We start from the raw sequence: 17,148 nt of genomic DNA, 5'->3' as shown, positions 1-17,148 counted from the left end.
AGCCAAACAGTTAAAAATGTGGTCTCTAATGAATTTGCTAATTCTAGCAGGCCCTCGCAAACATTTCCTGCCGGAGTACCCCATATCACAACGAAATACCTGCGCTTTAATTACGTGGAATAATTATTTGATTTCCAGGAAGTTAAGACAGCTCTTTGTATTTAAATAAAAAGTCCTAGGCGTGCTGTGAAACTCGATCAAACCCACAAAAAGGCTGAAACCGAATGCCTGTGCAGTGAGTCAAGATTTCGGCCGCTCGGCGAGCCTGGCGTTGCGGCTTACGAGCCCAGAAAAAGGGGCATTTTAGAACGGGACGCCTGGGCCGTGTCCCCTTCTCGTGGGGAAAGCCCTGCCTTTGCAGAGGCCTGGCGCGACGCAGGCCTGCGCGGCGGAGGGGGCCCGCCTCGGGGCTGCCGGCGCCCCTCCGCACCGGCAGGAGCCCCCAGTTTTCCGTGGGCGCGACCGCAGCCCGTCGCCCTCACTTTGGGAGAGTTGTTAAAATGCTGGGGCCTCCAATCTTAACGGCTTTGGACGTGAGTTTGGGGCAGGAAGGGGGGGCGAGGCCTGCGGGTGTCCGTTTTGCCCGAGGAGTTGGGGACCCTCGTGCAGAAGTGCGGCCCGCGGCGCCCCGGCGGCCGCCCCGGCGTGGGGCCGGCTCGGGTTAGACACTCGCACACACACCATAGAGCTCGCTTTCCCGTAGCAGCTGCTGCCTCTGCCTCTGCCTCTCCCGCCTCAGCCTCTCTGCCCGGCATCTACACACATTCAGATTTGCGCGCTGTTTCAATCCTCGATGACGTGTCCCCGCAGACCGCCAATAGGCGCCGGGCTCTGGTCAGGACAATGGGAGGGAGCGGGCCAATGAGCGGGCCCCGTGAGTTGGCGGTAGCCAATAGGAGGCGCGCTGGCTGGAGAGTAATGTTACAGAGCGGAGAGAGTGAGGAGGCTGCGTCTGGCTCCCGCTCTCACAGCCATTGCAGTACATTGAGCTCCATAGAGACAGCGCCGGGGCAAGTGCGAGCCGGACGGGCACTGGGCGACTCTGTGCTCGCGGAGGGTGAGTCCGGCGCGGCGCGGCGGCGGCGGCGGCGCCTCCGGCAGCGCCGGGCCGCGCGGCGGCCGGGTCCCGCGGCCGGGAGCGGCGGCTCGGGATCCACACAAAGGCGGATGAGGGGGGACGTGGGGGGAACGGCGCACGGAGCGAGCCCCCGGGGCGCCGCGCCTGCCCCGCGCCGGCCTCCGGCCCCGCCGCCGCCGCCCGCCCTGCCCGGGCCGCGCCGCGGGCGCAGCACACGGCGGCGGCCGGGAGCGCTGGCCGGCGTGCTCTCGGGCCCGGGCCGGGCGTGCGGCGCGCGGGGGGCGGCGGGGGGCGGCGGCGGCGCCCCGGGGCTGCACGGCCGCCGGCGGGAGGCGGGCGCGGGGCGCGGGCGGCCGGCGCGGCCGGCGCGGCGGGCCCGGGGCCTGCGCCCGGGCGGCGGCGGCGCGGCGGCGGGGGGAGCGGCGCCCTGCGCCCGCGGAACATGGCTGACGCTCCCGGCGCCGCCGGCTGGAGCGAAAACAAGGCGGCGGGCGCGCGGGCGGGGGAGCGGGGCGCGCAGTTCCGAGGCAACTTTTTCCGCGGCGCGGCGCGCGGCCCGGCCCCGCGGGCCCCGGCGGGGGCGGCGGGCGCGGGGCGCGGCGGGCGCGGGCGGGAGGGTCCGGCGCGCGCCCCCCGCCCCGGCGCCCCTCCCCCCGGCCGGGCGGCCGGGCGCGCGCCCCGCCCGCCGCACACTCACTCACACTCGCGCACACACACACACTCACACACACACACACGCACACACAAAGGGAAGGAGCCATGTTCGCGCTCGCCCTCGCGGCGGCGCAGGCGGGGAAGACGCGCAGCGGCCATTCCGTGCGCGCCCGGCCGGCGGCCGCGGGCGGAGCCAGCCCCCATTTCGAGCGGGGCTTCTCCCTCCGCGAGCCCGACAAAATGGGGGCGGCGGGCCGGCCGGGCGCACGTGGCCGCCCCGGCGCCCCGAGCTCGCGGCGGCGGGGGGCGCCGTGGCGGGAAGGCGCGCCGCGCCCGCACGCCCGGAGCCCGCCCCGCGCGGCGCCCCAACTTTCACGGGTTGGAGGAAAACACCCCTCCGGGGGTGGGGGGGGCGTGGGGGGGCGGCCCGGGCCCCGAGCAGGAGTGGCTTTTGTCCCTCGTCCTTGTTTACGCCGAGAAACTTCAGACCGGACGTGTCGAGTCGAGAGCCGAGATCCGTCTCGGGGCCAAGGCGATAGGAAGCGCGGGGTTCGCCCCGGCGCGGGTCCGAGCGCGGCCGCCTTCCGGGCCCCCGCTCCCCGCGGACTTCGCAAGTGGCCGCGGAAACTTCGCGTCACCGGGAAGGGTCCGCGGCGCGCCCGGGCCCGGCTCCGCGCCCCCCGCGCCGCGCACGCCCGCGAGCCGGCCGCGCTGCTTGTCTGACCCTCGGTGTTGTCCATTAAAGATGGTCTTACACGCTTAAAAACTCGTTTAAATGTCCGCTTAGGTGTTCATTTCCAAACAGACACGGGCAGAAGTAAATACTGTGAGAGCTCCATTGTGCCTACGCTTTTTTGAGATCACACACCGAGAGGCCGTTTTTTAATTTATTTTTTTTGATTTGTGTGTATGTGTTTTCTTTTTCCGGGGGCGGGGGGGGGGGCTGGGGTGTTGGGGACTTGGCATAGCCTCTGATAGGAATTGGCCATTGCTATCATTTTTTGGTTTGGTCTTATGGGAGGTCGATGTCACTGGAGTTAAATAACGGCTACCTTAGTTTTTCATGCACTAATTTAAGTTTCTTAAATGTCAGTTTGCTAATATCAAACGTTTCCTTTATTTATTTACTTTTTTAGAAAAATAAGTCAACATGGGCAAAGGAGATCCTAAGAAGCCCAGAGGCAAAATGTCATCATATGCATTCTTTGTGCAAACTTGCCGGGAGGAGCACAAGAAGAAGCACCCAGATGCTTCAGTCAACTTCTCAGAGTTTTCTAAGAAGTGCTCAGAGAGGTGGAAGGTAAGAGGGCTTGAAACGGACCGAGGAGGTAGTAACCCACAAGTCTGCACTGCGGGATTTTTAAAAGCCCAGGTGCCATTTGCATAATGTGAGTGGTGGTGTTAGAACAGGCTCCTGATAGCTTAAGGACACTGGTTTTAATACCTTCAAGAACAAATTCTTCGAATTTTATTACCGACTTTTAAGTTTACAAATAATTCTTTCATAGACCATGTCTGCTAAAGAGAAGGGAAAATTCGAAGACATGGCAAAGGCGGACAAGGCCCGCTACGAAAGAGAAATGAAAACTTATATCCCCCCCAAAGGGGAAACAAAAAAGAAGTTCAAGGACCCCAATGCACCCAAGAGGCCTCCGTAAGTATCTTGCCGTTTTTCTTTTCAAGAAGTGTTTTGCAGTAAAATTAGAAATTCAGCAAGCCACCTTGTGGGATTGAAGTGTATAATCAAAGTTTCTTAGCTGGTAGTAGCTCACGTCGGTACGTTTAAGTATCATAAGGAACCTTCACGTTGAGTGGGAGTTGTAGCCAGAGCATTCGAATCCGACACTCGCCTCCTTCGCCCCACCCATCATCTCTCCCGAATGCAATCTTGATTATTTCTCGAGAAATGTGTATTCGAATTACTTAGAGTAAATTGCAGAATGTCTTTTTGGAATCAGTAGTGTGTGTTTAACTAGTGTCGGAAGTGAACTGTAAATTAAGCTTTGGTTACGAGAGATCGTTAGCACGTTATATTTGCGCCCTGTCCGATGCCTGGTAGAAATTAGAAACAGCTTTTATGTAGCAATACAATCCACATTTGATAGTAAACTTAAAATTCTAAATGCAATTTCTCCTTTTAGTTCGGCCTTTTTCTTGTTTTGTTCTGAGTATCGCCCCAAAATCAAAGGAGAGCACCCCGGCCTGTCCATTGGCGACGTCGCAAAGAAGCTGGGGGAGATGTGGAATAACACCGCCGCGGACGACAAGCAGCCTTACGAGAAGAAGGCCGCCAAGCTGAAGGAGAAGTACGAGAAGGTGAGGCGCGGGCCGCCCCGCGGGACGGCGGGGCCCTGCCGCGTGTTCGGCCGGCGTCCCTGGGCCCGCATCTTCCTTGTCTATTTGTGGATTTCTGAAGAGTTCGAGATGTGGCGCAGATTTTAGTATAACAGCTGCGTTCAGTTCTGCCATTGGCTATAGTCTTAAGTCTTTTTCTTAAAATGATATAGAACATGCAAGTACATTGGTAATTTTTTTTCTTTTTTAACTTTATATTTTTTTGCATTGGGCAAAGGCCATATATCTAAGCTGGGTTTGTTATTCCCCAGTATCTTCAAGTCCAAGAAAATTTTGGCAGTTACCTTGAGTCAGAAAATTAGGTAGTTTAGATGGTCAGGCCCATCGCATGAAAACAGGCCGGACAAGATAATAGACTATGTTCTTCATAAACATACCCTGAAACATGTATTTTTCTCCCTTAGATAACCCAAAAACTCAATTTTGAGTTAAAAGTTCATGTCTGTGTGATAAATCGGTATTAAGGAAAAGCTATAAACCCTATATCTTGAGTTGAAATATTTAAGCTTAATCACTCTGGGGAAATGTATTCGGGTTCTAGATGTTTCTTAGCGTGATGGCACACTTGCGGGCGAGTTATTTTCTAAAGACCAGATTCCCCGTCTCGGGTCGGGGTCTGGCTGTGAACCTGTAGAATGCCTTTGTGCATTCAGAAGGTGGCAGTGTCTACCCTTTAATCAGAGCCTCTGCATTGTAGTGCCAGTACACGAGTTAGGACGGGGACCGTGATTTCCCTCCGGCGAGGCACAGCCTGGCGAACGTGTGCCCGTGCGGGCCCATGGGCTGCAGGTGACCGATGGCCGTCATCTCGTGGCGTTCCTAACACGTCTCCGCAGGTCCTGGTTATTGTGGGTCTCAGGCCGCGCTGGCCGGTGGCCTGGGGTCTCGGCCCTTCATCCCGCTCCGCCGGGTCCCTTTCATTTCTCCCCTTACTCATGGTTTGTCTTCCCCACCAACTCCTCCCGCCTGCATTTCGGAAGGATATCGCCGCATACCGAGCTAAGGGAAAGCCTGACGCAGCGAAAAAGGGCGTCGTCAAGGCCGAGAAGAGCAAGAAGAAGAAGGAGGAGGAGGAGGATGAGGAGGACGAAGAGGAGGAGGAGGAGGATGAAGACGAGGAGGATGAGGACGAGGACGAGGAGGAGGACGACGAATGAGTCGCTGGCGCAGTTTTCTTGTCTATAAAGCATTTAACCCCCCTGTACACAACTCACTCCTTTTAAAGAAAAAAAAATTGAAATGTAAGGCTGTGTAAGATTTGTTTTTAAACTGTACAGTGTCTTTTTTTGTATAGTTAACACACTACCGAATGTGTCTTTAGGTAGCCCTGTCCTGGTGGTATTTCAGTAGCCACTGACCTTGCCTGGTACAGTATGGGGGTTGTAAATTGGCATGGAAACTTAAAGCAGGTTCTTGTTGGTGCACAGCACAAATTAGTTATATATGGGGATGGTAGTTTTTCATCTTCAGTTGTCTCTGATGCAGCTTATACGAAATAATTGTCGTTCTGTTAACTGAATACCACTCTGTAATTGCAAAAAAAAATTGCAGCTGTTTTGTTGACATTCTGAATGCTTCTAAGTAAATACAATTTTTTTTATTAGTATTGTTGTCCTTTTCATAGGTCTGGAATTTTTCTTCTTGAGGGGAAGCTAGTCTTTTGCTTTTTCCCATTTTGGATCACATGACTTATTACAGTGTTTAGCTTTTCATGTAGTTAGTTGACTGATAAAAAGCTTTTGTCCACACGCCCTGCATACTCACGATGAGGGTAATCAGAGTTAGATGGAGACAGTTTTCATCCATAGCCGAAACTCGAAAATCTCGATCAGTTGATATCAAATTTCACACAGCCCAGTTACATTTACGAAGTGAAGAGTAACCAGTCTGCTCACAGCATGGGATTATTAGAATCAAACGTTTTGAAAGTCTGTCCTTGAAGGACTAAATAGAAAAATACGTTCTAGTCTTTGCAATGAGGACTCCACGTTCTTTAACTCCCATTACCATGTAATGGCAGTTATATTTGCAGTTCCCACGTGAAAGACCTGAGGATATAGCCCCAAAAGCGTGACCTTAAAATACAAGACTGCCACGTTACGTTTTTTGTTGACGTTAGTCTAGGCAAAGGCTCTTTAAAAAGTGCTGGCTGTAAATGTCTTCTATTTACCTAAATTTGGATTGTTTAGGAAACGAGACTCCATTAAAGGTATTTCTAATTAATTAGGCCAACTTTTAAGATCGTGTACAACATTTAAAATCAACTATATTTTCCTATATTATGCTTTGTTCCTTTATAAGTCAAATACTTGAGGGAAGAAGACAATTTAAACTTTTGTGTCTCAGTATGAATTGTCCAATTTATTTGAACTTGATTTTTCTTTACAAAACAAACTCATTCATTAGGATCATATGTTTATCTGCTTAGCTGTTTAGGGAACAATTTGGCAATTTTGTGGTTTTTGAGATGATCGTTCTCTTAAAGTGCCAGTGTTTTAAAATAGCGTTCTTGTAATTTTACACGCTTTTGTGATGGAGTGCTGTTTTGTTATATAATTTTGACTTGGATTCTTTCCATTTGCATTTGTTTATGTAATTTCAGGAGGAATAACTGAACATCTGAGTCCTGGATGATACTAATAAACTAATAATTGCAGAGGTTTTAAATATTAGTTAAATGGCTTTCACTTAAGATTTTGAGATTTTGTTATATACATATTTTAATCTCGTTTCTGATAACTTAGCAACACCATTTAAATAAGTGTAAAGGCTGACAAAGTTTTTTCCCTTTAAAAATAGTCACTTTATGCTTATAAATAGGTTAATGGGCCGATAAAAACAGATTTTTTGCCAAACCTTCCAAGTGTTCTCAGAGGATGCTATATATATAAATGAGGAAAAACTAATTTTACTTTCAGAATGTTGGGTTAAACAAGATAGTGGTTTTTTAAAGCAAGACACATGTTAAATAAAAAAGCAGGGATAGTGATTATAAATGTAAAAAAAAAAATTTTTCAAAGCTGAATGAGAACCTCAGTAGGAAGGCTGAAATCATGTCCAGATTTATCTGATTTTTAGTCAAGAGGAACAAGTCACTATCTCTGATTCACTCAGTTCTCTGCCATAGCTGTGGAGCCACCATTGTCAACAGCATTTAGCGAGTTTGATCCAGTCCAAAGCGAGTTCTGTCTCAGATTTCTTGGTGACTACTGGGTGTGTCAAAACAACTACCGTGTTTTAAGGTGTTGAGGATGGGAACAAGGTTTTGGGGGGCTAACTGGCTTCACATCTCGGCAGGAAAAATGGACCAAAAAAGTTACGATCAGTGTGTCAGAGTAATACCCCTGGAACTTGGATGTCTGAAACAAGTAAATGAAGGTGGAAGACACTTTAGAGAATTTAGTGTAAAACCGCAAGTATTTTATTTTTAAGTTGATGTTTACAAACAGTCGTAGGTAGCGCTGCAGGATATAAAGCTATTAACATCGAGGAAAGATTAATAGGTACAAATTTCTGCAATTTTAAAATCGGTGTACTGATTAAAATTTAATCCAATTTGCTAACTTTCCTGTAGGAAAGTTGGGAACTCGTGCTGGTAGTAATTGTTTTGATGATTTTCAATCGAGGTATTGATACCCTATTTCTTAATATTTTTAGAGTGAAATCAGAAAAGGGAAATCTTGTGCTGTGTGCATTGCAGGGATAATAAATTATAAGTGTGTGGCAGTATTCAACGAATACTTCCCCTCACTGCCTGGGGAATTATACAGAATACCTCAGATGTTAGTGTTCAGCTATATTGCAAACTACACGGGAGAGACAAAATAGTGATTTTTGAATGAAAATCACGGCCAACTCCCTTGGCATCAGAATCTAAGAGGAAAGTTCAAATCTAGGTCGGCTTGGGACATCACACTTTCTGAGAGAGCCTGAGATAGCCCTTTTTCAGTATCATCCGGGCACCGTTTGCGCTTGCATATGATCCTGTCGCAGATTTGCACAAATCCGATACAGCTTAAATCTTGGAATTAACTTGCTTGAGTGTGAACCACTGGCTAGTACTTAGGCTGTTTTCATTAAGGGATTGCAGTGAGTTATTTTCTATATTTTCCGTACCTGTGCTTCATCATTTTCCAATGACCCTTGACGTCCTACAGAAAAGCCAGAAAACAATTTGGATACCTGTACAACAAAGGGTGCAAGCCGGCTGGTTTTCTTGCTCCCTTCTAAGCAGAGATGTGAGCAGTAGTCCTAAATCACACGCCATAACGTGGGAAAGCCCCTGCGTCTGAGCCAGGGCGCTCCCTGGAGTAACAAGGCAGAGCCTTGCTCTGTTCTGCAACTGCTACAATTCAATGCTATGTCATGGCACAGAGAGAGAGATGCCTGCCACCCCGCACCGACGACACCAGCAGCATTTCATCTGCCGCACTCCGGAATACGTAACACCCGTTTTCCCGAGGGCTGCGGTCTGAGCTATACCGGAAGCAAGTGTGGTCAGTTACGCCTTTTAGGTATGTCCATTGGTTGGGACCTTCTACAGAGCTGAATTTACTGGTAGCCCACTGAAAAAGGAAGTTGTAATATAGACGTGGAATAATGTGAGGAATTAAGAGACTGTGAGTGACGGCAGGACTTCGGGTGGTAGGCCAAGGTCGGGTACGTGGAGACAAAGCCAGTGATGGTCAGAAAATTAGTGACAGGGGTTTACGGAGACTCTTTAAGTCTTAATCACGTAAGGATTTTCATTTTTCTTTAGTCACAATTCAGGCATCTGAGTGATGTTTCATGATCTGATATCTCAATAGATTTGATCATTACTGTTGGTTCATGTCGGTTCCTGGGTTTTGCTCTAACAATACAGAAAAATCTCCGTTTCTCTTAGCCATGTGTAGGTCTGCAGATCCCTCCAAGTAGAGTTGCTGGTTCAAAGATCTGCATTCAAAACTTTGGCAGATACTGACAGATTGCCCCCCAATAGGCTATACTTAACCGTGAGACATTTTAACAACGATTCTTATGATAAATCAAGATTTTTACTGATTATTCTTTGGCTCCATGAAATAGCTATTCATTCTTTAAAGATGAGAAATAAAAATACTGAAATACTGTCATTTATTCAGAGCCACCCAAGCACAAGAAGGTAGAATCAACTGACAAGACCCTTGGGTTGCCTTTTGACAAGTTAAACTACTGAACGAATTGCTTCTCTGAAAAGTTATCACAATAACTAAATATTTAAGTAACCCGCTGTGTAAAGAGCGAGAAACTCCTTCCCATCTTGGCATCCTACATCCCAGGTGGAGCATCTGGTGGTTTTATCTGCTTTTTCTCGCAGAGATGGCGTCAGTCTTTACAGAATAGGCTTGCCAAAGTGAGTCGGGCTGCAAATCGTAGTCGAGGACCACGAGCTTGATTCTGGGCACCAGGAGGTGGCAGGTCACGTGGGAGAGTGGGGTGGACACCGAGGACCTGCTTCGCATGGGATGACGTGGAGCACTTGAGCTGGAGATGGCACTTGAAGTTACAGGACTCACCCCGGTGCATTTATAAACAGTCGTAGTCACAGCCTTTAAAGTGGAATTAAACTCGGTTCCTCAGAGTTACATAGAACCTCTAATTACAGGCTTCACCATATTTACATTCATTGCATTTTAATTAGAGATCATCTCGTAAAGTGTTCTGAGCATAAGTAAGAGAATACAAAGTCCCAAAACATAGGAAGTACCCGTTGGGTGTGAGAGTGCTCCTAAAGAAAAACAGGAAGCCCAGTCACCACATCCTCAGGTGCTGGTGCGGTGGCCGGGACAGCACGAGGAGCGAGCTGGGGGCACCTCTGGGCGCAGAGGAACGCGGGCGCCCCCGGCGCGCCTCCCGGCCGTCCCCCTCCCGCTGACCTGGACTCCGGGCACTTCCGGACAGAACCAAACAAAAACTGCCAATCGCGGAGCAGGTCGCAAGCCACCTGAGTCTAAAGAAGCCACGGGAGGGGTATGCGCGTCACTCCCGTTTCCCCGGGCGGCAGCGACCACCGCTCGCTGCAGCGCATTTCGAGAAACCGTCCACCCTGACTGGGAACGCGATGCGCGTTTGTGGAAAGAAAACGGCAAGGAACAAAAATCCACAATCCTGCGAGTCAGACTCGTAAAAACACCGAGCGCCCTTCTAGCTTCATACATGTAAGTTTAATCTGTATCACACAAAATTTTGAAAACCGAAGTGAGGTTCGCGTAACAGAATTAACCATCGTCAAGTGCACAGCTCAGCGGCATTCGGTCCGTTCACAGTGTTTTTAACCAACGCCCGCCCTGGTCTGGTTTCAAACAGCTTCACCAGCCCTGAAGCCAACCCCAAACCCATCAAGTCTCCGCCCCTTCGCTCTTGACAACTACCAATTACCATTATCTCGATGCATTTACCCATTCTGGATACTTCATGTAAATGTGCGATGTTTCACGTCTGGCTTTTTCCACTTAGCGGAGTTTTCAAGGTTCCTCCACATTTCAGTACATGTCAGTAATTATCTGTCTTAATAAATCACAACCTATTTATCCATTCATCCTTTGAAGGACACTTGACCCAGCATCCCCTTTTAGCTATTGTGACGAGTGCTGTTATGAACATGCGTGTAGGCATATTTGGTGGAATCTCCATTTTTAATCCTTGGGGGCGTATACCTAGGAGCAGAATTGCTGGATCACGTGGTAATTCTGTGCTTAACTTTTTGAGGGACCGACAGTCACAGCAGCTACACCATTTTACACGCCCACACCCACGTGTAAGGGTTCCAGTTTTTCCACAACCTCGCCAACACTTCCTGTTTCTTTTTTTTTTAAAACAATAAATAATGTTTAAACAATAAATATGGAGCGTTATCTCCTTGGGAGTTGATTTGCCTTTCCCTAATGACAAGTGATGCTGAGCACCTTTTCATGTGCTCATTGGCCACCTGTAGGTCTTCCTTTGAGAACTGTCTGTCCAAGTTCTTTGCCATTTTTAAATCGAGTTGCCTTTTGGTTGTCGGATAGTTTTGTTTAGCAGAGATGGCAATGCATCTACGTTCTATTTGTAAACTACTTTGTCGCCATGCCTTACTCCGCACTGCGTGATTTTTAATATCTCCATGGTACTCTACCGAATGTGCAATACCATCCCACATTGCCAGACATTTGCATAGGTTCTGATTTTTTTACTATTATCAATAAGGTTAAAATGACTCTCCTTTCCCTTTTCCACCCATAGCCTTGTGCCCATGATTATTTTGTTGGGTTTTTAAAATATATTCCTCATAGTGAAGTTGCTGAATCGAAGGATGAGCCCAGTTTGGTGAGTTTTGCCATGCCACCTTCAGAAAAGTCTTCACCCAAATGTCATAACTTTGCTAGAAGGCTGTCCAGACAATCTTCCGTATAAGGGATACGGAGTAGGGGCACCGTTTCTAAGGTCGAATAGAGATTCGAACCTACAGCGGTGGAGGAAATCACGAAAGGGCGAGAACTTCCAAAGCAAGCGGATGAAAAGGCCACAGCCTGGGAGAGCCGTGGGGGTAAAACGTCCAGTCCCCATTAGGCTTCTTTTATTTTACTGCTTTTCGGGTTGCAGATGAACAGAAAAAGCTTTTATAGTCAGGTAACCGCAGGACTGCAAGAGAAGATGTGTCGATCAAATAGAATGGGTGGAAACTTTGAAAAATTGGGAAAAGCACGACAGCTTTCTTGCTTCTCATTTCATTGTATCTTGGTCTTAATAATAACCTGCATCATTTCCCAAACTCATTCATTAGTCATCTGTATCAGAATTTTTTTTCTTAAAATAAGGTTCGCTGTGTTTTTGCGTATGATTTAAGACCGAGACAGAGCAACAGTCCTTCTGGGGAGGACAGACGTGTCTTAGTCGACGGTGGCCGCAGGTCAACATGAAATCGAATTGTAAAAACTTATCTTCTAGTCAATCCCATAGGCGGGCTGATGTCACTGTAGTAGACATTCAAGGAGTAGTAGCTTCTGCTAATTTTCAGAAATGCTAAGGAATTCCTTACACTTATTCTTCCTCCCAAGAGCCCGAGGTCTCCATAAAGTTTCCAATCTTTTTAATTCCGGGGAGGGAAAGCAGTTAGGTAAGTAATGGAAATTGTCGTCAGGTGATAGCCATCTTCTGCTCGTCTGCTCTAGATTTTTTCCAGGACACAATTTTACCTGAAAGCAGAATGACGCCCACCTGACAGCCCTCAGAGTTAGGAGGAGGAAGTCCGAGGAAGATCTTTAAGGAATAAACCGGCAAACTCTGTTCATGACGAAGCGGATCAAAAGGACAGGTAACACTCAGGTTTACTCCAGATGGACGTTTTCTGATTTTTCATTTAAGGATTTTTAAAGAAATGTCGTTTATCAAAATGTGGCTGTTGCTGCAGGTATTTGGTATTGCGCCGTCTGATGTATGAATTTTCTGGGTGTACGCGTCCTCCCAGTACCTTAAACTGGGCAGTCTGACTTCTAACGTGTAAAAATGATCAAATTAGGGCAGATGCTCAAGTGTCATTTCCTCGAGAGGGTCCGAGGTATGTTAGAACCCCTCGGAAAACACGTATGCCCCCCAATCTGCAAATTCTGTGACGAGGCCAACCTCGGCCTCTCCTGCCCTCTCAGTAGGTTCTGCTGAGCACACCAGACCAACTGTCTCCTGGCCCAAACCTCCAGAGACGCGGGGCACCCGGTCAGCACCTCGGACACCTCTTGGCTCTCTGCCCGGAGCTCTCCAATGGGGGCTGCAGCAGGCCCCACCCCAAAATTCCTTCTCAGTCTCCAAGAACCCATAGGCAGTGTGGACTTGGACTGCCAAGGCACGTGACTTTCCAGCCAAGTCCCTTGGCACAAGATGTCTCTTTTCCACTTTCTATTTAGAAAGGAGAGAGCCAAAAAGCACGATTCCAGTTACACGATTGTCTGCCGCTCCGTTCAAGTGACACGGTGACGTTGTTCCGGCAGGAGGGCCGAGACCCCTGGGACCCCTCCCGTCAGGACTGCGTGGTCACTTGTGCGGCTGCCCATAAAATCGGGGCTTTGGGAAGGCAGTCCTTTCCTGCCGCGCGGCCAGCGACCGACGCCAGCGCGTCCGTTCCAATGCAAGTCATCCACATACGGATGTCCCGTGTGGCACGCCCTGCGGCCCAGGTGCCGCGCGCGATTTGGGAGGACGCCGGCAGAAACGGAAGGGGCTCGGGAGGACGGGACGCCGAGCCGGCCCGGGGTCACGGCAGTCTTCACAGGGTCCCCGGATGCGGGCGTCGCCACCGGAAATGACTCACTTTTGATGAGCCCTGTCCTGATTTTCTTCTCGAGGAAACCTGACCTCTAAAACGTTTAGGCTGAGAGAACATTCGTTTCCAGAATGGACTCCTTCGGTTCCACGAGCACGTGAAGGTGGTTGGGTCAACGCCGTCGGATCTGCCTTTACGAGCTGGCTTCTTCCTAAACACACAGACCGAACACACAGACGGGTCTGTCACTGAGTCAGACTCGTGTCAAACTTCCTCCAGTTTATTTTAACCAAGTCTGAGGTGAAAAATCTTCCTGTCAGTGACTGTGCTTACGATGATATTATTGCAACTTTCTATTTACCCTGTAATTGAACCTCTTTTCAATGACGTGAGTTTATTCCATTAAACGGCGGTAAGCGGCAAACGTCACACAGGGAAACTGAACACTGCCATGTCCTTTTGCCAGACCCTGCGCCGGGGACTGGAACGTTTATAAACCTGGGGAGAATGGATCTTGTGGCCCTGAATCCATCCAGCGTCTTTCTATAGGTTGATGGTGACACATCCTCCCAACAAATGTTGGGTAGAGAAATCCGGCTCGCAGGCTAACGAGTAAGGGGCTCGTCTGTCTGGGATTCGCTCACTCACTCGCGAGCCGGGCGCCAGGCTGGGCCCTGGAGGCCCAGAGACAAACAGCCCCCCTCCGACGTTGCCATGTGCTTATGATTTCGGGCAGAAGACAGACAGTGAAGAAGTAAACAAACACGTCAGAAGGATAATTCCAGATGCTGCTAAGGGCCACGAGGAAACGAAGCCAGCCACGTGGCCGTGCGTGGATGGCGGAGGCGGCCTTCCGGGCAGCCTGGGAAGGCCCGGACCCTCGGCCCGCTGACTCTCCCCCGGCTGGCTGGGTGGAGTGGCGGCCACCGTCGAGTGGCCCCAGCAGCCGTTCCTCGGGACTCTGCAGGTCACTCCATCCCAACTTCCCCAGGCCTTCCCCTGATCCGGGAGGGCCCAGAGTGCTCCCCGGTGTTCCCTGCTGCCCCCTGCTCGCTGCTGCGGGCCTGTGTGTCTCTCACCCTCCGGGGAGAGGCCTCTGCATCCGGCTCTCAGGATGTGAAGAGCTGCAAATAGCACGGACAGCTGCAGATGGAGGTGGCCGCCCGGGAAGCATGCCACCTGCTGCCACCGCGGGAGCCGGGCCGCCGCGGGCCTCCTCCCGCCCCTGCGAGCAGCTGAGCAGAAACCACGGCCATTTGGGCCAACTCACCAGAGCGAATTACGTCTTGGGCTCTGTTGTGTGCGCGCACGGGATGATGAGAGGCAGGCGAGGAGGGGCGGCCCGGGTGCCCTCAGAGGCAGCCTCGGAGGTCACGCGGCACCAGGAATTACCTCCTCTGCGCCAGGTGGAGGGGGACGTGAGCGTCTGAGCCCAGAGGTGTGACGGGGGCCCCGGAATCGAATCCAGCCCTCCGTGTGGCTGGCGCGCGCCCTTTCCCTCGGGTCTGATCAGTCCTTTTACTTTATCTCCTTGCAAGACGTTCCTCCGGCGCTTTCTGCTGGTTCCCAGCCTTGCATTCGCCTTGGCCACATTCCTGAGCGTGAGCACATGAGCATTATTTATAAAGCACCATGGGAGACTTGCCTTTAAAGAAGGAAGCCCGAGAGGAAATGAACACCCACCCGCTGGCCCCGCCGCACGCACGGCCGGGAGGGGTCGCCGTGCTTGGCCCGGCCAGCGTTCCCCAAAGGAGAGTGGGAGAGGTGACACTCGGCCTCCAGGGGCTTCCCCCCTCGAAGGCCGGAGTCCGCGTACAGGGGTGCATGGCTCTGCCAGGAGACAGGACCCCCCACCCCCACCCCCCACCCTGGCAGCACTGAGCTGGGAGCAGGCGCTCGGCCCTTCTGGAGCTAACCTTCCCCGAAGCCATGGCTTCGCTTCCTCCAGGACGGGTCCGCTGCTGGGGACAGTTCTGGTCTGTTTCAAGGTCGGCGTGGCCCGCAAGGGCGGCTGCAGGTCCAGCCTCAAACATGCAATGGCCGAGCAGGGTGCAGGTGTGAGTGAGGCGGGGTGCAGGTGAGCGTGAGGCCAGGTACAGGTGAGCATGAGGTAGGGCGCAGGTGAGCGTGAGGAGGGGTGCAGGTGAGCGTGAGGCGGAGTGCAGGTGAGCGTGAGGTGGGGTGCAGGTGAGCGTGAGCCCCACAGTGAGAAAGACTGCTCTCCGAGGTAGGAGGGCTGGACGGCTGGGGGGCCCGGATGCTGACCCGTAGCCGGCCAGCGTGGGCCTTGGTCCTGCGGGAGCGTTTGGGGGCGGGTTCGCCTCCCTTCTCAGCTTTTGGGTGCGAAGCAGACACGCGCGTTCAGGAAACCGTGACTCTATATTATAATTTCATCTCTCTTTTTTGTTTTGTTTTTCGCTGTGCAGCCCAAAATGTTAGTGTTTATAATTTAAACGTTAAGAATTCAGCTGGTATTAATGCATGACTTAATGGGGCCGACCTAAAAAAAAAAAAAACTGAAAAAAAAACTAAAACGAAACATAAAAGGCCATTTTCTCAAACAGATCCATACAGGTTGACAGGCCGACAACACGGAGGAGTTTATAACGTACGATCCGCGGTGACTGGGACGCGCCGTGAGATTCTGACTCCTCGGCTCGCGTTAGGAGACCCGTCTGTGTCCTCCAGGTGGGCGTTGGGTCTTGGTTTTCCTTCCTGCGGCCCGGCTGCCGTCAGCCAGCGGCTGCCGCCCCCGGGAGAGGATCTGAAAGTGGAGCGTTGCCTCCTCTGCCTCCTGCGGCCGCAGAGCCCGGCCGACCTCTCTCCCTGGCGCCTCGGCAATGGCTTCCGCGTGCCGTCGGGCGAGGCCGTGGCGCCCAGAAACAGGGAGAAGCGTCACGAACCAGGGCCCCACGGACATGAGGCGGCGGCGCGCCAAGACGGGGAGCGGTTCTGAGTCCCTGGGCCCCGGGACGACGCGAGCACGGGCTTCGCGGGGTGGCGGCCGGCCCTCGCCGGACCCCCTGCTGGGTGGGCGTTCAGGGGCCACGGTGATCGCACCGACTCCACGAGGCGGCGTGTGTCACAGCTGAACAAAACGGTCCCCGCGAAACGCCGGCACAGCGCCGTCGCGTGCTTAGAGCTCGGCGACTCGTCGGCCTCGCTCTGTCGATAACAGGAACGAATTCTGCAATAAACGACTGGCTGATAATCGTGACTCTTCTGTGACGACAGCGTCTCCTCTCCTCCTCCAGCCTGGCTTTCCGCCCAAGCCGTGGAGGTGAGCATCGCGGCTTCATTCCTAATTCCCTGAAGTCGGCGTCACCGGGTCCCAGGCCTGCCTGACGCCGCATCTCCTGGGTCTCGCTCTGATGTAAATGGTGTAGGCCAGGCCAGGGCCTTGGGAGTTTTGAAAGTTCCCCCAGGTGATTCTAACGAACAGCCATGCTTGGCAACTTTTTGGTATTGTCCTAAACCAAAAGGCAAACAGACGTCTATGGCTCACATCCAATTAAAGTAATATATATTCCAAGCTCATCATTTGACTCATTGTGCCATATTGCATTCAGATCAGCCAATCAATCGGACTCATTTTTTTTCACTGAATTTGTGTTTTGACTGATTCGACTAATTACTTCAGTAAAAAAGTTTGATCCATTATAATCATACGGCCTCAGCCTCAAGCAAATTGAATTTGCTGACAATCAGCTATGACTCTGCAGGTCTTTGGAGCCTTTTAAATGACACATTACCGCAGAAGTTCACATTATTTAATTCCATTCTATACATCTGCTAACTTGGATAT

General features: G+C 51.3%; 1 protein-coding gene across 1 annotated transcript; it reads left to right on the top strand.

Annotated features, from left to right (window-relative positions):
- Positions 1–908: 908 nt before the first annotated feature.
- HMGB1 (high mobility group box 1) lies at positions 909–6,754 on the top strand. Its single transcript, XM_016151877.2, has 5 exons — positions 909–1,057; positions 2,869–3,032; positions 3,241–3,386; positions 3,874–4,048; positions 5,068–6,754. Exons 2-5 carry the CDS (start codon positions 2,883–2,885, stop codon positions 5,242–5,244), a joined length of 648 nt encoding a protein of 215 aa, XP_016007363.1. The 5' UTR covers positions 909–1,057; positions 2,869–2,882; the 3' UTR covers positions 5,245–6,754.
- The last annotated feature ends 10,394 nt before the right edge of the window (positions 6,755–17,148 follow it).

Source organism: Rousettus aegyptiacus, unplaced genomic scaffold (assembly GCF_014176215.1).
Source record: "Rousettus aegyptiacus isolate mRouAeg1 unplaced genomic scaffold, mRouAeg1.p scaffold_m13_p_11, whole genome shotgun sequence".
Lineage (NCBI taxonomy): Eukaryota > Metazoa > Chordata > Mammalia > Chiroptera > Pteropodidae > Rousettus > Rousettus aegyptiacus.
This window is presented reverse-complemented; position numbering and strand designations above follow the sequence as displayed.

Bases quoted from the DNA above. Each gene is read 5' to 3' on its own strand.
- HMGB1 (XM_016151877.2), top strand. From the start codon at position 2,883: ATGGGCAAAGGAGATCCTAAGAAGCCCAGAGGCAAAATGTCATCATAT. The intron at 3,033-3,240 runs GTAAGAGGGCTT...ATTCTTTCATAG, and splicing joins AGTGCTCAGAGAGGTGGAAG to ACCATGTCTGCTAAAGAGAA. The intron at 4,049-5,067 runs GTGAGGCGCGGG...GCATTTCGGAAG, and splicing joins TGAAGGAGAAGTACGAGAAG to GATATCGCCGCATACCGAGC.